General features: G+C 48.1%; 1 protein-coding gene across 1 annotated transcript in view; it reads right to left on the bottom strand.

Annotated features, from left to right (window-relative positions):
- Positions 1 to 25,432, bottom strand: part of IPO8 (importin 8) — a 557,903-nt gene that overhangs the window by 13,428 nt on the left and 519,043 nt on the right. The window contains exon 24 of the mRNA XM_085652356.1: positions 24,818 to 24,934. Within this exon, the coding sequence (XP_085508482.1) occupies positions 24,818 to 24,934 (117 nt within the window). The remainder of the gene's footprint in view (positions 1 to 24,817; positions 24,935 to 25,432) is intronic.

Consider the following 25,432-nt stretch of genomic DNA (forward strand, 5'->3'; position numbering starts at 1 on the left):
CGCAGAACGGGGAGGAAGGGCGGGCCATGAAAGAATCTGCGGCTAGAATCGTCTCTACCAGATACATCGTTACCGAAGGTAAGTAACTTGTACATCTCTTAGAGACTACTAGCCGCAGATTCCTTAACGTAGAATAGATACCCTAGCCATTCCCAGAGGAGAGGAGGGTCTGCGAGAGAACCTCACCAGCTTGGAAGAACACAGGGCCCCAAGAGGGGATGTGTCATAGGGACAGGAAGGACGGCCCAGCCCCCACCAAGCAGAAGCAAGCAAGAACAAGGAGAAGGGAAGGCCAGGATACCACAACCCTACCCGAAGAGCAAAGGGCGTCCGCCAGAAAACCCCGGAGGGGCAGAAGGCACCTTGTGAGTGCCAGAGGAAGAAAATAACGACCCTCAAGGCAGGGAAAGGAGAAGGAACGGTTCCACAGTCGAAAAACGCAGATGTGAGAAAAAAAAACAGACGCACAAAGCTCTAACAAACAAGGGAAAGGAGCACACACTGACACGGCGAGTCCTACGGCGGGGGACCAGAACTACCATGCACATGCAGCAACAGCGGGCAAATACCAAGAAGCAGTGGCTCAGAACAAGGCGAGCGCAAGACGAAGACAGACAGGCCCCAGCCGGAACGGCGGAGAACGAAGTGGAAACACCAAGACACAACGCTGTAATCAGCATGATAAAAGTCGGGCCGATGACCCAGAGGCGAAGAGGAAAGGACCTCATTGGAGAAAGAGAAAAACATCAAAGAGATAGAGACCGCACCAAGCGGTATACGGGGACGCCAGGAAAACGCCAGGAACCTGAGAAGGTATCCACGACCGCCTAGCTTAAAACAGAGCTATACAATAGCCAACAAATACCCCACCTAGGGTATGAATCGTCCCTGAACAAAAACAGGGAAACACCTCTTAGGGAAACCCGCAGCAGAGGTCAAGAACATAAAAGACCTGTGGGAACACCACAGACTGCTTACCAAGCAGCCAAACACCTCTTAGGGAAACCCGCAGCAGAGGCCAAGAACCTAAAAGACCTGCGGAAAGCACAAAGGGTCCAACTTGAGGACCTATACAGCTGCACTTAACAGCAAAAAACACACACCACAAGCTGAAGGGCTGAACCAGCAGCCAAAAGAATAAAGGGGCCAACTGAAGACCCCGAAGGCACACAAAGCCGCACACAGCACACAACGGGCCAACCGAAACCTAAGGCCCCAAGGAGAAAGGAGGAATAACGCCGCTCATCAAGTATCGGAGGGCCGAGCTTACGGAGGAGGAGGACGGAGCCCCTCAATGAGTCTCTGAATAGCTGAATCCGCGTGGGTGTGAAATAACAGTGTTCCATCAAAGGGTAAATCCACAAGATGCTCCCACACATTCTCTGGAAAGACACCATCCCGCAGCCAAGCATGGCGGCGGAGGGCCACAGAACTCGCCATAGCACGGCCGAGGGAATCAGAGACGTCTTAGGCCGAACGGAGAATGAAAGTAGCTAACTCCCGACCATCCCGCACATGGTGCCGCAGATCCGCGCGGGCACCCTCTTGGGAGGCTCGAGACAGAAGGGACTCCACAGAATCTCACAGATTGGAAGTAGCCCTGGTCAACACACAGTGTTGAGTGCACGCAGAGCAGCGCAAGTGGAGGCGAAAATGTTACACCCCCAAGAGTCCAGCCAGCGAGCCTCCCGTGACGGCGGAAGCAGCACTGAAGGCAAGGAAGGAAAAGCAGCCCGCAGGACAGGGCCCTGGGCCGAGGGGTGGGAAAAAAGACAAAGTGGATCGTGCGGAGCAGGACGGTGAAGTTGCGGTTGAGGCACTGGATATCCCATGGCAGGGCGCCCCCAGAAGAGAGTTATAGAGCGACTGTTCAAATGGGAGAAGCGGCTCCCCTCCACCAGAGCCCTGGTGGAGAACCTCTAACAAGTGGTCCGAAGGGAGTGAGGCAACCGGATTTCCCATCTGCAGAATGCTAGTGGCCGTGGAAATGGCCCGGGCAAAGGCCACACTCGCCTCCGTAGGGCGTCGTGGGGGGGAAAGCAACTCCTCCGTGGGCGAAGGCTGCAAACTGAGACGCCCGTCCCCGTGCCCCGCTGGAGGGAGAAAAGACCAGCCCCTGAGGGATGGGAAACCCATGGACGAGTGGGGGACCTGAGGGGTCTCTGGAGAGGGCGGAGAAGCCTGCGGGGCAGACAACTGCAGGAAACGGAAGAGCGGGTCCGGGGGCTGTGGACGTGGAGACGGCATAGAACCCGCCCTGGAATCCGCCGGAGAAAAGGCGAGACTCCGGCGAAGAGGAAACGAGGAGATGACAAACCTCCAGAGAGGAAGGGACAGCCGGAGAAGAGTCGACAATCCGATGTCGTGACGGCGCCGGGGAGTCCACCACAGGCACCAATGAGTCATCGACAGGCACCAATGAGTCATCGACTGGCGCCGAAGTGTCCACCAGCGGCGCCAGGTCGACCTCCACCACCACGTGCCGCCTCGGAGAGGGGGGGTGCGGGGTCGGAGCCGAAGCGGCCAATGACCGGCACTGAAAAGGCGCTGGCTCCGCCCCCGATGAGGCAGAGAGGAGCCCGGGGAGGCGTCCAGAGTCCCGGCTCCCACCCACGGCGCCGCCCGCGCCGGGGATGAAAGGCGTTGACGCCGGAGAGGCGTCGGCTCGGCCTCCGGGAAGACAGTCACCTGCCCAGAGGACCGAGTGGGACTGGGGGGCGAGCCCTGAGTCCCAGCGACCTCCTGAGACACCGCAGCGACGCCATGGTCCGAAGAGGGGAACCCAGAAGGGCACCACACCTCCAACACCTGTGCATCAGCGCCAGGGCGAAGCCGCCGGTGAGTCCGCAGAAAGCCCCGCGCACGGCGAGGAATCTACGGACATCGCAGGAAGAGGAGGAGGAGGGCTCAAGGAAGCCTGCAGAGCCATAGAGTAGGCTTGCATCTGGGCCCTCATTGCCCCGACCCCGGGACACGGCAGATAGGGTGGCGACGGGCGAGGGCGCAAAACCCGGGAGGGACGGGCACCATCTGCCAAAGGAGGACAAGGCCTCGGCGGCAAACTGCAAGACTTACCTGCGGGCGAAGGACGATGCCGCAGCCGGAAATGGCCGCCCCTGGACCCGTCCGAGGTAGGAGACGGATGCTGCGACGACACCGACCTGGACAAGCGGGCAAACAGCAACTCCGCCGGGACTTCGTTTTGAGATGCTGGCAAGCCTCTCAGTCTGTAGAGTAATGGTGCTAGCCCAAGCACCATATGCAAATAGTGCGAGGGTCCGTCGCCGACATCGGACGTGCACAAGAAGTGCACATCTTGAAGCCCGAAGGCATGGTACACTGTTCCCAAATCAAGGCGCTAAGAGGCCCGAAAAGAGGTGAAGGAACACACTCCGGATCCACATTGCACACGGAAAAGAAGGAAACTGACATCAGCGCGCCGGGGTGGGACTTATGTGACCTCGCTGACGTCACATTCGCGGACGACGCCAGGGCGGGGTCGCGTGGTACCTCCCCCCGGCGCACAGAGGTGCTGTGGCAAAGATTTTCCGGATCCAGTCTCACGCCTGGGGATAATTCTACGTTAAGGAATCTGCGGCTAGTAGTCTCTATCAGATTACCTTTTCACTCTCTTTTGTCCACCAACCCCTCATTCCTATTTTCTCCCCTTCAAGAAACCATTTGTTCAGTGGTGTAACGCAAACTGATGCCCCCTCTCCAGAATGTAATGAGGAGCCCCCTTATCTCCTATATATGACATATATCCATTGGCCTTGAGCTGAATGGGGGCCCCCCTTGAAGGTTTGGGGTCCCCTTAGAGGAATGTCTCCCCATGCACCGAAGGGACTACAGGGGCCTACATTACACCCCTGCTTTTGTCCAGGCCCCTTTCCTACTTTCGCCTATTACCCTTCCGTCTTCACCTGAGGGGAACTCACCAGCCCTGATCTTTTTTCTTGTCTGGCATACAGGAGTCTTTCCATCAGTTTCACATTTTTCTCAGAGAAACATTTCTGTTCATCGTTTTGAAATTAATTTGGCCTTTTGTCCTAATTTTCGGTGTCACCGTTAGTCGCAGATTGACAACCAGCTTTCTACAACAACTTTTGTTCCCATTTCTAGCATACCAAGAGTGTCCTTTGGCTCCACCCAGAGGAGTTGTTCTCGCTCACTTCCAGCTACTGGCAGTCGAGTGTGTTATTCTGCATTCTATGAAGTGCTTCCAGTGAAATAAATTAAACACTATTATATTTCTGAACACTCATTCATAGCATTGGTTTCTCACACTCAATTTGCTGTTTCTTATATGCATTCTATGCAGAAAGAAACCTTTTTGCTACGTCTTTTCCAGCATTGGCAAAGCCAATGGCCCTGGAATTCATGTGCTAAACCGAGGACAACAAAATAGTTATGGGTGGACTGCTTAATCTCAGCCACTTATATTTACTCTGAGCTGCAATCCAGTCCATCATCGTTTTGCCCACCATGCCATGTGACACAGGAACAAATCATATGCAAATCAGTCTTGGGTATGCCCAGATGTGGGTGCCGTGCTCACTGTGCCACAGGATTGAAGCTATAACTCGCGAATGAAGCCTAAGCTGGCTGCAGTGGGTCCGGGGTTTCTAGTATTCTGAAGTGACTGGGACCTACCTTGGCTGGACTGGTCCTTTTAGAGGAGGACCCAGACTCATTTGCATCAGAGAGGCACAATGGATGAAACACGATGGACTGCAGTACCTCCCAGCAACTGCCAGCGGCTGAGAATAATTTAAGCATTCCTTCCAGCATCATACATTTATGCCCAGACGTGGGTCTTGTCTTCACTTTGAAACAGGAATCGCGCTACATCTTTCTCTGATCGGTGAACCCTACAAACTGATCATCAACATGAGTCCAGGTGATGTAAACTCTCCTAGATGGATGCAGTGGAGGAAAGATAATGGCCAGTGTAACAGACTACCCCTCAAAGAACCTGAAGAGCATCTACGAAAGAAATGAGGCAGGTGATCTAAACTGTAGCTTAAGTAGCTTGTCTGAGAAATTATTTGTATATGGAGGATGGACCGAAAGAGCCCAAAGCATGCTCACTCTGTGAACAGATGAGGAACAGCTTTCAAACTAATTAACTGAAGGCTACTCATATGGAACACATAGGACGGGCAATGCCAAATTAAGGTCCCAATAAGACAGAATGATAAAAGAGTAAACAAAGCTGGGAAAAACATGCAACATCCCTTTTAAGAAACCCATCACAATGGGTGTTTTAAAAAATAATGACTCATCGTCCAGTAATTTAACTGAGCCCAAAGTAGAGCCTTTCTGGATCAAAGGTACAAACTGTAACACAACAGAAAAGTTTGCTTGCTAAGTATCAATGTACATCTCTGCTCATCAGAATACAAAGCAAGCACACCAACTAGATTGACGCACAGGAAATTCCATCAAGTCAGCCGGAAGGTCAGGTTTTCAGTTAGCCCATTCATTCTCTAAATATGAAGGTGCACAGGCTGTGGAGGTTCGGTGTAACACCCTGCCCTGCTGTTGGAACAACAGATCCTTCCAAAGTAGAAGCAAAAGTGTAGAGCACAGTCAGTGTCATTTGTTTTGATTATCAGACTCTCCAAGCCCAATCTGTGGATATGGGGGTGACCTCCCCTTCCACAGTCCTTTACAGATAAAACTACTGTAAGGAAACGGCACGATTATGCATGACACTGCTGGTTTTTTGACTCAGAGTGTGTACTGGGGCCTGCTAACCAGATCTCAGTGCTTTTGGGCCTAAAACGTGTAATGGGAAAATTGACAATTCCTAATTGGCTTATCTTAACTTACATGTAAGTCCCTAGTATATGATACCCGGGGTGCCCAGGGCCTGTAAATTAAAGTGTCACCCCCAGGGCCTGCCGCACTTGCTGTGGTACCCTGAGTAGGACAAGATAAAACCTCTCTCCCAGCCTGCCTTTGCAGACTGGTAGAGCATTTTTAAAACTGCTAACTTTACTTTGCCATTTAAAACTATAGCAAAGCCTAAAGACCCCTACAGCAGGCCTATCGAGGCAGGGTGCAGCATATTAAAAAGCAGAACATGTGCTTTACATGTTCTAACAGTAAAAACTCACAAATGTTGTTTTTACTGGGAGACAGGCTAATAGCCCAATTGGCGAGTACAGGATTACATACAGACAACTCAGCTGTGCTAACTTCTTAATGGGATTGCTAAAGTTGGCAATTCAATGTCTCATAAAATTTGCTACATCAAGTCCAACTTGATTCACTAAGTCGAAATTAATGTAACTTGTTGCTACATGCAACTTTCAGAAAATTGCCACTCTGTTTCCTAAATTTCCAGTGGCCAATTGCAGATGCTGGCCATGAGATAGCCTTCTGCCCACCTAGGGAGACGTGTAAATGGCTACCAAGACAGGTAACAAAAGAGGCCTGGTGGGTTTACCTCATCCTTGAATGAAGTCACACAGAGTGTTGGCCTAAAAGGCATGCTTTAAAGGGAAAGCCGTCCTTGAAGGGCAAATGTCTTTTGTCTGGGTAAACAGGTTGGCGTCGGGGAAGGAGGGAGGAAACACTGACCAAACCGGTTTTTCCACTGGCATGCAGCCCCCACGTAGCCACATCTCTAGGGTGGGCTACTGAGCTGCACACACCAAGAGAAGGGTTCAGCCATCTTGGGAGTGGGCAGAATAGAGAACTCTGGGATAACTAGATGTCACACTTCACAGGAAGTTGTCATCAGGTGGGAGGGAACCAAGTATCCCATTGGCTAGTGATCGCGACCTCGCCTAAGGGCACTTTCTGAGCATAAAAGGGGCACCTCTGGCCCACAGAACTCAGACCTTGCTTGAACTGGAGAAGAGAACCGAAGGACTGCTCTGCTGGCCTTTGAACGGTCAAAGAAAGGATGCATCCAAGTTGGAGTGCATCTGCTGCTCCTTGGGCTAGCAAAGGGAAGGACTGTCCCTGCTTTGTCTTCAAAGAGAAGACGAGCTTTGGCCCCAGCCAGAAGGAGGGACTCCAAAGGTCAATTAGCTGATAGCACAGGGCCATAAAAGCTGAAAAAGCCTGCCTGGGGAGCTGCTAGCCCAGATCACCGAATCGTCACTCAACGCCTGGTGGACCCGTCTGTTAGACCTGGGAGAGTTGCTAGAGTCCAGTTTGGTCGCCCCCATAAGGAGAGTTATAGCCAAAAGAAGGACACCTCTGGCTTTGTTGCATTGGGAGACCTATAGCGCAGAGGCAAATGAACTTTTGCTGACCCTGAGAGCACTCCAAGTGACATCGACCCCTGAGGCCAAAGTGCCTCACCAAGAACGTGCCTTAGACAGTTCTAGTAGGTCAGAGTACCAGGTCTGTCTGGCCCATTGAGAGGCTATGAAGAGGAGCTTTGTCCTTGGTTGTCTGGCTTTGTGCAGTACATTTGGTATTAAGGCAATCGGTGGAAAGGCATACGCAAATTTCCCAGACCAGTTTATTGATAGGGCATTCCCCTCTGACGGGTGAGGTGGAAACATAGAGGCAAAGTGTTGGCATTTTGTGTTTTTTGCGGTTGCAAACAGGTCTATTGTTGGTCTTCCCCAGAACTTGAAGATTTTCTTTAGTGTTTCCCGATTCAACTCCGATTTGTGGGAGGTGCTGTCCTGCCTGCTTAGTCTGTCTTCCTCTGTGTTTTGTTTTCCTAGGAGGTGGACTGTCTGCAGCGTGATCTGTCTTTTGATCGCCCATCTCGATATTTCCTGGGATAGTTTGGACAGGGTTACTGATTTTGTTCCTCCCTGTTTGTTGAGATACAACATGGCTGTTGTGTTGTCCGTTTGGATCAGTACAGTTTGACCAGTTATGTGCAATTGGAAATCCCTCAGAGCTAGGAATACGGTTTTCATCTCCAGGTAATTCATGTGTTTCACTGCATCTGTGCTGTTCCATAATCCCCGTACCTTTAGGTTGCCTGTGTGCGCTTCGCAAACCTTGTTGGATGGGTCTGATGTTATGGTTACCATGAGAGCTGGTGTCATGAATGGTCTACCCATGTTCACGCTTGTTGATTTCCACCATTGTATCTTCTTTTCTACCTTTGCTTTGACAAACACTAGATACTCAAAGCTGCCAGTGGCTTGTGACCATTTGTTGCAGATCCATTCCTGGATGGGGTGTGTGTGTAATCTCGCATGTGTAATGACTGGGATGCATGATGCCATCATGCCAATGAGTTTCAAGACAGTCCTCACTGTCAGAGACCGACCCCTCTGATAAAGGCAAGTCTTCTCTGTGGCGGATTCTGCTTTCTGCTGGACTGGATATGCTCATGCTGTCTTGGAATTTAATATTGCTCCTAGGAACACCTTTACCTGTTCAGGTTGTGCGTGAAGTCTTTTTGTGATTTATTGTGAAACCAAGGCTTTGCAGTGTGGCAATCACTGTTTGTATATCCCTGTGACATCTTTATTTGGATTGTTCTTTTCCTAACCACATTTGGATTGTTCTTTTCCAAACCAATCGTCTAAGTATGAGTAAACATGGATTCCTTATCTTCTTAGGTGGGCAGCTATCGCCGTGAGGCACTTTATGAAGACTCTTGGGGCTGACTTTATGCCAAACAGTAGCACCCTGACTTGGTAAAGCACCTTGTCCAGTACAAATCTGAGGTATTTTTTGTGTTTTTGGTTCATAGGTATGTGTAGATAAGTGTCCTTTAATCTAAGATAGTCATTTATTCCCCATTCCTTAAGAGTGGTATTACTCCTTGAAGTGTTGCCATCTTGAAGTGTTGTGTATAGATGAATTTGTTTAAGAATTAGAGGTCTAGTATTGTCCTCAAGATCAGGTCTTAATTTGGCACTAGAAAATATGTTGAATAGTTTCCCTTGCTGGGACCTTTTCTATGGCTCTCTTTTGTAAGAGTTCTTTGACCTTCTTTCTGAGTCGTCTGATCTCTTTTCTACGAAATGTCTTTTGATAGGGGGGAATCTGTGGAGGCTCCTTGAGTAGTTCTATGCAGTATCCGCGGCGTATTATGTTGAAAACCCAATTATATGAGGTAATCTTTTCCTAGTCTTCGGGGTAATCCCTTTTTCTGACTCCCACAGGTGTTTCGTGGTGGGATGGGATGCTGCATAAGTCACTTGCCTGTTGGTCTTTTTCCTCTGGGAGGTTGGGATCTTCCCCTTTCTCAACTGTCTTGCAGGGTGTTGCTACTGCTGGTATGATGTTTGCTGCGTGTTATGGTTTGTGCAGCCTTGTGGCTGCAATGGCAGTCTGCATGCAATTTGTGTTTGGGTCCCTTAGGACGGCATAATACATGCTCCAGCCCTTAGGGGCCCTCTTTAGTACCCATGCCCTAGGTACCAAAGGTACCATTTCCTAGGGACTTACAGGGGTGCTGAAGTCCTTGCCAATTGGTTTAACAATAGAACATGTACCTTATTTTAGGGAAAGGGCACTGGGGTGTGGTCAGCAGGGGCCCAGTGCACTTTCAGACAAAAACCATCAGTACTAGGGTGAAAAAGTGGAGGTGATCATGTCAAAAGGAGGCACTTTCCTATAGGGCAGAACTTAAAAGGGGTGTTTTCCATGACTCTTACCTGCCGCTCCTCTCTTCATTCTTTGACCACGTGGTTGCTAATGGCAAGATCACCCATTGGAGGGTACCTTGCTCCCTTGTGACAGCTTTCTTATGTGGGTCTGCGAGCGCCGAGATACCCCTTCGGGGGTGATTCAAGAGCTATACAAATCCATAAAATAAATAAATAAAAAAAGAAATAGAGAAGGATCCCCTTCTCTTGTCCTCGCTTTTACGCGGTCTTCAGTGATTTGGTCGGTCTTCTTAATTGTTTCCAAAAACTTTGGAGCTCCTCCGTCATGATTCCAGATCCAACGGCAGAAAAAGAATCTGAAGATGACTATTACGCACAGTAACTCCCGGGGCACTGCCTGACGTCACAGGAGCTGGAAATACCACCAAGTGGTGGTCGACGATGCCCACAACAACAACAAGCATTTGCAATGCAATAGGTCTCGCATTGCCAATTGCTTAAACTCTCGCAAATGCGAGACCTATTGCATTGCAAATGCATTTGGGGCCCATGGTACAATTTTATTTTTTTTAAGCGCTAGGAGAGAGCGTGTCCTGCCTGCAACAGCAGGCAGGAGAAAGCTATTTGAGAAAATAGTGCTCGGAGGCTGTAATTAAAGCCTACCAAGTAACAAAACACGTAACCGGGGGTGTACTCATGGGAGGTTATAAAATAAGACACAGCGTACTAAGGAGGGACTATTAAGCCTATTGACCACTACAAAAGCTATAGTTTACAGTGGACAATGACACAAGCCAATGAAAAATATGGGCGGAGCTTTAAGTCCATAGCTGAATACAGCATGCCTCGCAGAGTAGCGCATGCGCTGCCCAGGCTTGACCTAATAAAGGAAAAGGCAAAGAAACAAGAACAATTCTGGACCCAACCTCTAGAAGGCAGAATAATGCACAGCATGTGAATCCAGAAAAGGATTCATGCTGCAAAACTGCTGTTGGTGCCTAGATCTTTTACACAGCAGTTGCCCCTCCGCTTTGAAATGTTTGCATAGGCTGTTGTATGGGTGAATGAGGAATGCAAAAAAGTGATGGATGGAATGCTTGAATTATTCTCAGCCAATGGCAATTAGTCACATCACAATCCATCGTTTTTTGGCTCATCACGCCACCTCAGATGACATCCAGCTATACGCAAGTCAGTCTTGTTCCTGCTCCACTGGAACAGTCCAGCCCCAACTGCCAAGCGAGGTCCTCTGAGAAACATAACATAAGCAGCCCATAACCGATTTTGACCCAGTTAGCACCAAGTAATCACCAGCAGCTAAGATTAAATCCAGCATTCCATCAATCACTGTTAGAAATGGGGGTCTCTTGTTGGCAGTGGTATGCATCTTGTCCAAGTAGGGACCCTTCCTTCTAGTCAGGATAAAGAGATTACACACTTAGATAACCCCTGCTCACCACCTTGGTAGCTTGGCACAAGCAGTGAGGCTTATCTCAGAGGCAATATGAGAGCATTTGCACATAACACACAGTAATACAGTGAAAACACTATAAAAGGACACCACACCAGTTTTAGGAAAGTAGTCAATATTTATCTGTGTAAAACAAGACCAAACCAATAAAAATCAACATACAGTAATCAAGATACGAATATTGCAAAAACAGGCTTAAAATACAGTTCCTTGAAGTCGATAGCTCCATCCGGGGCTATCACGGCGTAGTGAAAGAACAAATCCAACAGTTCAGACTGACCGTGGTATCAACCCGCAAACAGTACCTTGGATATGCATGGCGTCGTGGACCTTGCGATAAGCTCCGAAGAGGCGTGTCGGCAGACGTCGGTCATTTGAGGTCAGTGCAGGATTCGCCGGGCCCTTGAAGTCACACAAGTTGCAGACCGAACTTCGTGAGGTTGCGGTCAGGGGTGCTGGCATTGGCAGGCATCTGGGCCGTGGCGCGAAGTGCAGCGGTGCAGCATGTGGCTCAGTGACGGCATCCAGTGACGTGCGGTGTTGGCAGGTCACAGTGCAAGCAGCGACGTCGTCGTTACTGGAGCGCTATTGTCAGTAGATGATCTGGAGTCGATGTCGCCGGCAGGACAAGGCTGCGGTGTGAGACGGGGCAGTGAGCCGAGTAACTTACAAGCGGTGTCCACAGGCCACAGTGCAGGCAGCGGTGTCATTGTCTGCATAGAGCGTCGGTATCGGGGATACCAGCTGGTGGGAGGTGCATGCCCTCAGGTCACGGTGCAAACAGCGGCTCAGTGGCAGCATCGAGCGGCGGTGAAGACACCAGGGGTGTGGTGCGAAGCGGGGCAGTGCTCTCTGAGTTGGCAACAGGTAGTTGACGCCGTTGCTTTTTCTTCTGTTGCACTGGAAAACACACAGTTCCTAGTGCTGGTAGCAGATTAACTTTATTTATTTGCTGTTTGTGACACTTCTTAAACAGGGGGCAAGCTCCACCTCAGCCCTTGGAGAAACTCAGGAAAATAAGTTGCAGAAAGTCCAGTTGTTTCACTGCCCAAGACAGAAGCAGCCACTGCAGGCCAACATAGCAAAGCACACAGCAAAGCGGTAGTTCCTCCTCACAGCTTTTCCAGCTCTCCTTCCTGACAGGTTCCTTAGTCCAAACGAGTTCTAACATTCTAGGGTCAAGGCCCCAATATTTATACTGATTGGTCCAGTGTGGAAAAGACGCAAGTACACACCAGTAAGCATTTACTTGTTTTATTGATGCAAAGCAAGTACATCCAAACAGAGCGGCACCAACGATAGGCAATGCCTACAACAGCCAATTAACGGTCCACCCTAGAATCCCCACACATCATACAGTTCCCCTTCCATCACCACGTTCTACCCACCCTACCTAAGAACACCATCCTGATACCACATGCAGCTTCATTGCAGGAGGTGGACACAGCATTGTGAAGAGAAGACACAGCCTATTCAGGGGCTGGTGAAAACTCCTCGCACCACTCTAAATGCAGAAAGCTTTATTCAGCCTGGTTATGAGTCACACAGGAAAGGCAGGACACAGCTCAACCACCCTGTCACTTTCCACAGTGACTGCACCTCCCAGCTGCTGTCACTCCAAAACCAGACAGTGAATCCACAAACACGAAGAGGCACACAGGATAGTTAAGTAAGAGAATGCCCACTTTCTAAAAGTGTAATTTCCAAACACACAATTTAAAAACCACCATTACTAAAAGATGTGTTATAAAGTTTTGAGATCAGGGAGCCTAAACTCTATTTCTCTATCTTCGTCCCAATGGAAAGTTACACTTGTAATATGTTACAAGGCAGCTCACATGTTAACCGATAGGAAAGACAGCCTTTTAATTGTGAAAAACGACATGCACGGTATGTCACTATCAGGACATGTAACACACCACTATGTGTCCTATCTTTCACACACACTACATCCTGGTCATGGGGGTACCTTGGGCCTACCTCAGGGGTTAGTTACATGTAATAATAGGGAAGGTTAGGACCTGGCAAGTGGGTGCACTTGCCAGGTCGACAAGGCAGTAAAAATTGTGTGCAGACACTGCAGTGACAGGTCTGAGACACCTTTGAAAGGCTACTTGTGTGGTTGGCACAACCAGTGATGCAAGTCCATTAGTAGCATTTGATTTACAGTCCCTGGGCACACCCAGTGCACCGTACTAGGGACTTATTAGCACATCAAATATAGTAATCATGGAAAGCCAATTATAACACAATTTACAGTACACTTAGGATTAAGCAATGAACAGCATTGAAAAAGTACGAAGAGACACTAAACCAGCAAAATCGAAGTCCAGCATACTATCAAAAACAGGTCAGAAGGCCAAGAGACAGCGGAAACACGCCAAAAGATACCAGGTCTAACAATCCCTTTTTGCATTCCTCAGTGCGATGCCCTATGTGTGACAGGTATGTTCAGATGTGTGTCCCGTGGTCACTTTGCCACTAGAACCAAGCTGCACCAGAATGATATGGCCCAGTTAGGCTGAAATCAGTCTTAAGTTGCTTCTGTTCCGGTTCAGAAAGGACCCCACTTGACAGTTCAAACTGGTCTGTTCCTATAGGAGAAGGACCAAGACAGATTTGCATATGGCTGGGTCCAATGTGAGGCAGTAGGGTGGGCTAAAAAGGATTGACTGAGATGTGACTGAGTTTTTACCAGCGGCTGAAATTAAATCAACCATTCAATCCATCACTTTGTTTGTATTCCTCAGTAGTATGGATTGCAACAACTGCTCTGAAAGCTAAAACTTCTACAGTAATCCATAAACTTCCAGAAGTGTTGCTCTACTCTGTCATTCTAGGAGTCTCAAAACAGTCAGTCGCCATCCAATTGCATTCCCATTATGGGGGGGCTCAGAAGTCTCCGGAAAATCCTATGGAATATAGTTACGCATGTCCGAGAACGATAAAACAAGTTCCTATAGCACGGACAACCAAATGTGCAAATTTCAGGCCAGGACCTAAGATGGAGCCTGAACAATTTGTTAAAAAGTGTGCTTAAGTCCTCTAGAGCAAAGGGCAAAACCTCTTGCGCCATGCAGTACCAAGTCAGAAGACAAATGGTGTTTAAGCGCCGGAATCCCAGATTGCCTTTAGAAAAGATGTATACTTGACCATGGAATGGATTCGCTTCGACTTCCTGTGCAGAGGAACAGGAGGCAAGGCATTAGGGTTTACTTTGCAGGAAGAGGCTTGCACCACCAGACTGACCGGTGAAGGGCAAAGTATCATGAACTGGCAGTCCTTAAGAGCTGGCCTGTGATGCTACGCAATTTGATGGCCAACCACAGGGAGTTGAAAATTATTTGGACTAGTTGCCAGAATAGGAGTCACAGGGGCATCTTTAAAAGCAATAAGGGACTCTTATGTTGATTGCATCAACTGAAACATTTTTGGAAGCAAATTGCCTTTTATCTTCTCATTAGCGAGCAGTGGCTCCAAAACGTCTACAGCTCACCAGAGTACATTGGCAAAAGAAGCACTCTTTTTTGTAGGTGGACCATGAGGCGATTCAACGGCAACTCGGGCAAGGCTATCTAGGCCAATGGTATTTTGAAGCTCCAAGTAAAGACTTACATCAGAATAATGAGAGGGATTTGCAGTGGGGATATAAAGGTCGTTACCTTCCCTGAATACCCCATAATCATAATTTTAATCCTGCCAGAGGTTGACACTAAATAAAGAATTATTGTTTAACACCTAGGCAGTTTTATTAATACACCTGCACCTCTCTTGGTCCCATTTTCCCAGGAGTAAAATGTACTTTCCTTTATGTTTTGAGCAAACACTTTTTTGTGTGTTTTTTTGTCTTTCTTTACTTCACTCCACCCTCACCGCTGTCCTTCATCTTTCAAAAAATTGCGCTCCATCCAGTGTGTTGGTCTGCACCTGGGTGTATGATGCGGCCCAATGATGAAGCATGACACAACCAAGTGTGTGAGGGCAGTATTAAAAATTCTTTTGATTTTCCCGTTTCCACTTTCTAGTATTACTATTTTTGTTATGAAGTTTTTCTCTGTCGTGTGAGTTTCATATATTGTTAAGGGAATCAGAGAAGACTCTAAACCCTTGTCTCTCTTGTTTTGTGATACTTAGGGAAAAGTATCTGCCTGCTTTTCATCATCCTCATTGTGTGGAACATCCTGAGACATCTAAATAGGCTGTAAATCAGACCTAAATATCGCTCTCCATCCTCACAATTCTGATATCATGAAATAGGGGATGCAAAGGACTCCTTATAGAAGCAGGGCTGTGCCTTTCTGATTGCACAGCCTAATGTTCGGTTAACCGGTGCAGAGAAATAATCCAGATGCACGGAGGTGCCGTTTGCCATTCTGATGCCTCAAGATATTGCTAAGATTTTACTTAATGGCTCTGAGAGACAAATTATCCACTAGAAAAAAATAAAAAATAAAAATAATACTGCAGGACCTTCCTTTTACCTGCAGCGAATGGTGTCATACAAAGTCAGCTTACAAAGACTTCATGAGAGGCCTCCCCTTGTTCCATCACAAACAAGAAATTTGAGTATTCTATGGTACCAGCTCTCTGAAAAAGTACAACTGATTCTTTCAAAGACCTTGGAAAATAGGCACAATGCTATTGCAGACTTACAGAATTTTTAAATCTCTCCCAGTGATTTTAAACAATGGGAGAGATGTTTTTAAAAAAGATACAAATGGGCTATTTGTGTATTTAGGATAGCAACACTGTTTCCCAAGCATTTTTCTGCAAAGCATCAAGATGAACAAGTTACTTACTTTTGGCATTGCATTATATGGTAGAGACGCTTTTAGCTGCAGATTCCTTACCTTTTTTTACATATTCCACAGGCGTCAAACTGGATCAGGATATTTTCGAGCAGTACCCCTAGAGTGCTGGTATGTGGCGTTTGGCTATGTGTCGGCCGCGCCAGAAGTGACAGGCACTGTGAATATGTAAAGCCACCCCAGGGTGCTAATGTCAGTTTCTCTTCACAATTTTACAGGCCAGAAGCACGGAGCCATGAGGAACAATGACAAACTGGTGTGCATTTCTGAGGCCCTTAGAAGGGTTACATTTACATTGTAATGAGTTCACAGAGTAGGGAGGACGGGAGGGTTGATAAGGAATTTACGGTTAAAAAGAATCTCAACCAGATAAGGTGTTACTGATGGTAAGCAACTTGTTCATCTAAATATGTCTTCTAGTTGCAGATTCCTTGCCATAGAATAGATACCCAACAATACCTCCCCAGAGGTGGGTCTGCAAAACAAATTTCAGATCAAAAGGTCATGCAGGACAGAACAGGCAGTACTGCTTGGTAAGCGTGTCCAGAGAAGTACCTGACTGATGTTCATGTTAACGACAGGGACTCAGGAAGCTAACATAGGGGTCGCAGCACTGGCTCTGATGGAATGAGCCTGCAAGCCCTAAGGAGGTTGCTTACTGGCCAACGCACAGTAGATCTTTATGCAGAGCACTATCACTAATGAGATGTTCCATTTCTGCACAGCATTCGTTTTCTAGGCTATTATATACCCTACGAAGAGTTGATCATCCACCCGGAACTCTTGTGCAGTCAAGGTAGAACGACAACACTCCAGGTGGTGGGTCCAGGCAGTGGAGTCTTTCCTGATCTTTAGAAGGATGAGGCGAAGCAAAGAAGGTAGACATGGTGATATTTTGGCCGACATAGAATGGCATCACAACCTTTGGAAGGAAGGAGGCACAAGTTTGAAGAACCAGTTTGTCTGGGTATATGGTGTTTAAAGAGGTTGCACAGAGAGTGCCTGTAGTTTGCTCCTGGCTGATGTTATGGCTATTAGGAAAGCTGTCTCAATGGTTAGCAAATGGAGTGGGCAGTCGTGCAGCGTCTCCAAGGGCGTGCACATTAAAAAGGTCAAGACTAGGTTTAAATCCCACAGGGGCATGATGAATGGGCTCAAAGGTAACATGTATTGGAGACTTGTGAGGAACCTAGTCACAACGGGTGACTTGAATAAAGAAGGTTGGTCCAGGCAACTGAAAAAGTGACAAAATGGCTGGATGGCACCCCAGAAATGTGACCAGGGTAGAAACCTGCTGAGCCAATGAAAATGATAAGACATGATAGAGGGTTGCAAAGAAAGGGCCAATGTTCTTGTATGCACTCCATGCCACCAATTTGTTCAAATGGTAGGTGAATGCTGTCTTAGTTGAGGGATGCCTGGCTGTCAGTATAATGTGTCATACTTTGGGAGGAAGGTTGCAAGCTGTCAACTGTTATTCAATCTCCTGAATGAATGCAGAGGGTGTGCAGGTTCGGGTGCAGAACCCTCTCCTGTTGTTGCAACAGGAGAGCCTCCCGAAGAGGCGATGTAACTGGAGGACAGATGCTCAATAGTTCGGGATACCAGACTCTTCATGCCCAATCTAGAGGTGTAGCAGAGTAGGATCTGCTTCTTATAGTTACCCCCACTTTTTGCTGATGTTTCACTATTTTCGATTTAGATTGACTGGGATCCTGCTATCCAGGACCCCAGTCTAGCCGCGTTCTCAACTAAATTGATTGCATGTACTTTAGGTACACTCCAGATTGGATTCTGGGGTACCCTTATAAGTCCCTAGTATATGGTGTACTATGTACCCAGGGCATAGGTACCCCAGAGGCCTCCCAGGGGCTGCAGCATGTATTGTGGAACCCCTGAGAGACGATTCAAAATGACACCACAGGTCTGCTACAGCAGCCTGTGTAAGGTGGTGCATGCACCCCCTACTTAGGTATAGGTTCACTATATCTATTCTATATCACTGCACATATAAACCTATCAGTCACCCCTATGGCAGGCCTTATCAATCCTGAAGGGTGCTGGGTTTTATGTGAGAGGGTGCCCCTGCATGAGCAGAGCCCCTCTGCAGCCCTCAGAACCTATTTTCCGGGGTTGTTTGTGATGCAGCCAACCATATATACTTAAGTGCAGTATAACCTTGCGGTAAATGCTAACTTTAAAACGACTGCAAAGAACAATGTCGTGTTTGGTGTCAAACACCTTGGAATCGGAGGTATGATTCCACCCTCCTAGATGGACAAATGTGACATACCGGGCTACCCAGTACCAGCTTTCTCGACCTGGGCATCACAAAATGGATGCTGCCAGCCACAGACACGAGTCTGCCCTCATGCTGCTGAGCCAAGCTCGAGCAGGGGAAGTCTTGACAATAGGTTTCCTGTCACAGGGAGGTGTGACCACTTCCCATACAGGATTTAGTGTATTGGGGCTGGGAGGGAGCCCTCTAAGAGTGCTTGGATATCTGCACTGCGGGCACATTTGGTGTCCCTGTGCATAGTCCAGCTCAAACCGGTTGCAGGAGCAATTTGCTCCTGCTCTGGCGCGAAACTGGACAAAGGACATGGGTGTAACCACCCCTCTCTCCTGACCCTCCCATAGGTGGGTCCCCAGAGTTTGTCCCACCCCTTCCTTGGGTATAAAGTAGGAACCCCGACTACAGGACTATAGATTTTACCTGGACTAAATTCTGCTACAGAAACCAAGTACTTCGACGATCTGCACGACGTTGGATGACTGAAGAATCTCCCTTGGAGTAAAGGCGTTACTTCCCTGCAAGGAAGGCATCTAAACGCATCCGACTGGTTTGCATCACCCGAGCTCCTAAGGACTCCGAAGATTTATGCAACACAGGAGGTGGGTTCCCAAGGTCTCTGAGGTTGATCTGCGATCTCAGCTATTCCGAGGCCTGTATCCCTTGTGGGGACCGTACAATCCGAAACCCTGTGCACCATGTACTTTTGCAGCAGCAAATGCTTTTCGCCGATCCCTGAGGCTGTGCGCTTTGGTCTACTTGTAGTCCTGACCCCAAGCAGTAATTCCACCGAAGATATCTGGCCTACACTCCACGAGTGTTCTGTGGGCTGGTATTTTGTGATTCAGCTCGAGGTCCCTTCGCAATCCCTGGTCCGTTGGCCTGTGGGTCCCTGTGAAGATAACTTTGACTTTCTGTGAGCTTTGAGAATCCCCAGGACCTTGCTGGTCCTCACCGAAGCACCTTTCCTCTGCCCGCGTGGGTTGCAGTTGCCAAGGCTTGTTGGTGTTCAATCTGGACACTAACCCCTCAGCACTCAACATCCTTCGTAGGACAGCTCACCTCCGGACTTTGGTCATCTTCGATGTCTCCTGGTCCCCGTGGCTGCATTCAAGCTTCACCCCTTCTCACCTGAAACACCCGACATCGGTGGGCATTCGTCTATCGTGCCCCTGGTCACTGTGAAGTGACCTAGGTTCTGTCCCCTCTGCTTTCAGGTTCTTCTCACCTCGGATCCAGGCTTGGATTACACCGGACACTTTTAATCTTCACGGCAGCAGCACTTTTCCGCATCACACCATTGAAAACGATGAAGGTTTCCGACATCACTTGACCCCTATGCACCCGGCTCCTCTGGGATAGGTAACACGGGTATCTCTGTACTCTCAAGGGTGCTGGCTTTAGAACCTTCTATGTTTAACTGGGTTTGCTTAAAGTCCTCTCTGAAGTGTCCTTAATCTTTAAAATTACAACCGCGACTTTCCCATAGGATTGTACGGAGCTCGTGCCTGTGTTCACACACTGCACCTGTCCTCCGTGGGTCCCCCGTGTCACTACCTTGGGTGGTTCCTTGGGGTCCAGCGACTCTACGTGCTCTAGACACTGTGTCTAGTCAAGTCGTGGTTGTTATACCACTTTCATAGTATATAGTTTGGTCTCCCCCTGGAGCCCACTGTGTACTGTGCTATTGTCGTTCTAGTGATTTAATATTGTGTGCTTTGTACTCTAATATCATTAAGAGGTTAGTGGAGAGTGTTTAGTAATAAATACATATATTTTATATACTCCTTATGTGGTTCGCCTTTCATTTGGTCATTCAGGAGGTTCAAATCTGGTAAAACAAGCTGCTGTACATTTCTTCGTGACTTAGCCTGAAGGCTGCTCTCCATAGCTACCACTAGGATAGCTATCAATAAAGGTTGTCTTTAACCTAATCATCAATAAGAGTTGTTTGGACTGGTACAAGGTGCCCACTTTAGCAAGTGGACAGCATATACCAGGCCAACTTCTCACAAGAGGCACAAGAATGGCTTGGGCTTGGTTGTTCTTAATCTTTTTGATAACTCTGGGCAGGTATCAGCAGAAAGGAGTACTTGAGGCCGGAGTGCCACTTCGCATGGTGCGGGCCAGAAACAAAAGTGTCTCAAGAACAAGAGCCGCTTTGGAAACTCCAGCGCACAAAACTGCTGACATCGCACATTCTCTGTGATGGCAAACGGATCTAATGAAGGCTCTCCTCACTCTTAAAGGAGACTTTGCATCACCTCCAGATGAAAACACCATTCATGATCTGCTAGGCATTGACAGCTGAGTTCATCCACCCTGGTGTTCAGAGAGCCTGCCAGGTGGTGGAACACCAGGGAAACGTTCCAGTCATGTCTAGAGATGGAGGACCCCACTATGCCCTGTTGTTTGTGCAATAACACAAGGCTGTGGTGTTGTCTGTGAAACCTGCACCAGCCATCCACTTAAGGAGGGAAAAAAGACTTTAAATGCCAATCGGATCGTCTGAAGCTCCAGCAAAGTGATGTGGAGCCAAAACACTGCTTGAGACCAGAGTCCTCTGATCGCCACCTTTCTCAGATGGTCGCCCCAGCACAGGAGTGATACATCTCTCACTATGGCTCACTCTGGTTGGGGAAGGGAGAGGGATTTGCCACTAACCCAATCGTGGTTTGTCAGCCACCACAGCAGGTTTTTCACAGTTCCCTCTGAGACCTGGACCATGTCGGAGAGATTCTCCTGATGCTGTGCCCACTGGAACTTCAGCCCCACTGCGGAGCCGGCATATGCCAACAGGCATGTGTCACTAGTAGGATGCAGGAGGCTACGAGTCCTAACCGCATCAGAGTCCATCTCACCGAAATCCATGATAAAGGTTGAAACATCAGAATCATAGCCTGAAGATTCCGGACTCACCGCACGCGAGGTTAGGCCCAAAACTGCACTGTGTCTAGAACAGCTCTGATGAAAGGTAGTGTCTAAGAGGAAGTCAGGTGTGACTTCGGCATGTTGATAGTGAATCCCAACAGGTGTAGGTGGTTTGCCGTAGTCTGAAGGTGGGAGACGAGTGCCTAAGGCGAGGCCTCCCTCAAATGCCAATCTTCGAGGTAGGAAAAGACTGGAACCCCCAACCTCCTCCGATGTGCTGCAACTACTGCCATCACGTTGTTGAACACCTGAGGGGCGCTGGTAAGGCCAAAGGGGATTACAACAAACTTAAAGTGCTACTGGGGACCATGGACCGCAGGTAAAGTCCTGCAGGTCCAATGCCACTATCCAGTCTCCAGGGTCTAGGGTAGACAGGTCGGTCCTGAGTTAGGATGAGCACCTTGAACTCCTTTCTCAGGAAGAAGCTGAGATGCCTCAGGTCTAGGATAGTACAAAGTCCTCTGTCTTTCTTGGGCACCATTAAGTAGGAGGAGTAGCAACCTCGACCTACTTTTTAGGCTGGCACCCTCTCGATGGAGAGATGGTCCAAGTCAGCGAGTCATAAGTAAGTGGTATTGGTGGAGGGGTATCTAGAAAGGAGATGGAGTAGCCCTATTGGACTATTTGTAAAAACCCATTTGTTGGATGGTATCAACTGCCAGTGGTACAGGTTATCCGTATCCTGGCCCCCACTGGATGTTGGTATGAGGGTAAATTAAAGGTGTTTGAAGGCTGCAGCTGCCGGAGGAGTGGTGGACTGGGCCGATCTCTGGCTAGTGGCTCTACAACATCTGTGGAAACTGCGTACTGGGAAATTAAAAGGCTGGGAATGAAACGCAGGTGGGAGTCCCTTCGACAGCCATGAGAGGAGTAAAGGTAGACTGGGTTTGGCACAGGGCCATGAATAGGCCCAAGGGCCTGGCGTAGGTCTGGTATCCTTTAAAATGCTCCAGCGCTGGGCACTCCTTCTCACCAAAAAGGTGAGAGTCATCAAAGGGCATGTCCATTAGTGAAGCTTGAACATCCCCTGAATAGCCTTGATTCTCAGGTGTGGCGCCTAAGGGCCACCAATGATGAAATTGTTCTGCCCAGCGGGTCGGCTGTATTGAGTCTTTGATGGTGAACTTCGATACATCCCTGCCATTGGCCCTTGCCTGTGACAGTATTGCTCATGCCACCTTCGAGACCATGGGCAGCACTTGTGCAACCGAATCCCTAATCATATGGGTGCATCGGCCCAACAGTCAAGCACTATTCACTGACTGCAGTGCTAGGTTGGCAGAAGAGAATATTTTCTTACTGAAAATATGCATCCTCTTGGATTCCCTATCTGGTGGAGTGGTAGAGAATGCACCAGGGTTGGCTCCGGAAGTAGAGGCTTGGGAGTGGGGTGCTGTGTGAGGAAACTAGAGTCCCCAAGAGCGGGAAATGGAAGAGGGTAATTGACCTGAGCACAGGAGCCCCTGTGCAGGACTTGGACAAGGCGACAAGTAGGCCATCGGTAAGGGCTCCATTAAATGGGAGTAAGGGTTTGAAGGGAGCAACTTTCGCTTAAAGCACCTCTGTCTAGACGTTTGTCTTGACTGCCACAGATGGCAACTAAAGGTCCAAGACCTCAGCTGCCCTCCACACCACCACTGCAAAGGAGGCTCCCTCCTCCATAGCCACAGTAGGAGGAAAGACCAAGCCAGTGTCCAGTGAGGTGTGTAACCCACTGTCATCCGCCAGTTCTTTATACCAGTTGTCCTCTGTGTCATCTATTGGATGCTGGTATCCATAAGGGTCAACAGAGCCCTCCCATTAAATATCCTCTTGAGGCATGCCAAATGAATAATGCATTGACTCCAATTTGGGAGGCAAGGTCCTAGTGGGTGCCGGACAACGCCTGTTGGACTTGGAGTCAGAGTCCGGTATGACGATGGGGATTGCGCTGACAGGAGCGTCGGTACTGGAGCGGGCGCTGGGGAAGGTCGGGATTTCGCAGTTCGTGCCTCTCTGGATCCAGCACCAAGGGGCCTAACTGGCATCAAGGGCAAACCTACCAGGGGGAATTCAGTGGAGGCCTCTCCAAAACCTGTGGGGCCCGAAGGCAATCCAGAGGTTTCAGACTCCACAATAATGAGGAGCATAGCCTCATAAAACTCTGAGTTGGGTAGGGGTCGCACCAGGAAAATCAGGGAGGCACAGAGCAGACCCTAGGACTGGCTCCGCTGCAGAGAGATGACTAGAATGAAGACACTCTAGTGCCTCGTCTGAAGACTTGAATGGGTGTGGAGAAGTCAAGAACTCTTTGACTTCCTAGGTGACTTACTAAACAACTAGGATTGAGATGAGGATCGGCTCTGCGAGCAGTTCCAGGACCTTACGCATGGTCGGAATCCTGAACGTCGGGTGGGTCGTCAGACTTCAGGTGGCGAGGAGTTTGAGGGAACGTTCCCTCAGAATCTTCAGGTGCATGGTCGACAGTTCTCACAAGTCTTGACTGTGGTCCCTCTCTACGCAGAAAAGATAAACCAAGTGTGGTCTGTCACAGACATCTGAATGTGACAGGCAACACATGGTTTGAAACCAGCAGGTGTCTTAGGGGACATCCCTAGCATCCCAGGAGATGAAAAATCTCAAAAAGGTATCTATAAACAGTCAAGAAAAGGTCAGTCATAAATTGACTGGGTGCAACTCTCTTGACTCTGCGTCGACTGGCGTGGGAAGAAAATAACTGATGTCAGAGCACAGGGTGGCACCTAGATAAGCACCGCACATGTCACATCTGGTGCAGACCTAACTATGCCATCTAGGGTCTGAAGGGGTACTGCCCAAAATCTCCAGATCCAGTCCGACACTTAGGAAATATTTTAAGGTAAGGAATCGGTGGCCAGAAGTATCTATCAGATATTCACAAACAATTAAGGAGAAACACATTTAAAGGGCTGTTTTACTAACGAAAACATAGTATAGCATATTTGGGGAAATGTACCATGTTTAAAAAAACATCAGAATAGAATTGAAATCTCTCAGTATGGGCTATCACAGGAGGGAGAAAAATCCTACAACACAGGGAAAGACTTTCTAAAGCACTGTTTAATACTGGCCAGGCTAAAAGACCTCCACTTTTGCCAACCTTTTCCTTGATCAATGATTGCAGTGTGGGGGGTCTTTGAAAAGGAATTTCAACCTCAACCTCAACTCCTGTAACCTGCCCCGAACTGAGGAATAGAGAGGTTTAAAAAGCACCACCCAGGTTCTCCAAGGGGCTGAGCGCTACAGTGCAAAATCCTCCTTGGTCTTGCTTTGCCAAAAGACCAGGAAGCAATGTGTAGACTTCACCTTTAACTCTCCAAATCTGCTCCTGGGCCAGGGTGGGACGTATCAGTCCCCATCCCCTCTGTCCCGCAATGGAATGTTAACAAGTTCTCTCTACCCTTGTCAACTTCTGAAGTAGATGTGTAGAAACTCCCTAATCTTTGACTTCTCCTCAATCTCTCCCTTATGCCTGAAACATTCCAAATAGGTCCCTTACAACAAGAGCAAGAGTCAAAGTAACTGTTTACTTTTCAGTTCAGTTAAGTTTTTCCAGATAATTAAAAGAAGCAGTATTTATATATTTAATTTGAAAATAAATAAATGGTAGGAAAATGATTTGCTTGAACTAAACAGAAAGCAGGCAGTTGTACACCAACCTTGTTGGTGGACAAATTAGTAGGGCTGTGGCGGACAGATGAAGAAAATGTGCAACTGGATCAGAGCTATTTCCCACAAAGAAATAACAAACCTGCATTGCTTCTCCTCTGCTCTGAAAGCGTGTAAATTTCTTGAAGCTGTTTTTTCTGATCTGTACTCAGAGGTGCCGTAAGCGAATGGTACCAAGCTGCATCCCGGCTCTGCACCGCTATTGACGAAAAAGGAGGAAGACAATGATTAAATTATTTCGTTTCACTATACAGAGTTGAAACAAATCACTACTCCTTTTGATTATTCGTAATGAGGATTTTAATTTGAGAGTGAGTACTCAATACACTTATTCACAGGAAAATGCAAGCCCTTGGAATTTAAAAATCCTATTTGTGGTGGTTGTTTGCTCAAAAACACACCAGCTTATCACCCAAAAATGTAAAACAAGATATCCAAGTAAGCTTAATGAGCACATATTCAGCCTATGTATCACTTTTATGAAGACCACATGTCTGTGCTCCGAATTCTCAATGCAGCCAACAATATGAAGAACACACTAGACTGTTGCCGTTGATCTGAGACAGTGCTCAAACATAATCACTATGAAAAATGGTGGTAAACTATAGACAGATTTTCAACTGTTTACATTTCTACAAACCATCACAAACTATTGGGACCCTATACCACAGAAAGATAGCAATTGCAAACATTAGGC

Source organism: Triturus cristatus, chromosome 4_1 (assembly GCF_964204655.1).
Source record: "Triturus cristatus chromosome 4_1, aTriCri1.1, whole genome shotgun sequence".
NCBI classification, from domain to species: Eukaryota; Metazoa; Chordata; class Amphibia; order Caudata; family Salamandridae; genus Triturus; species Triturus cristatus.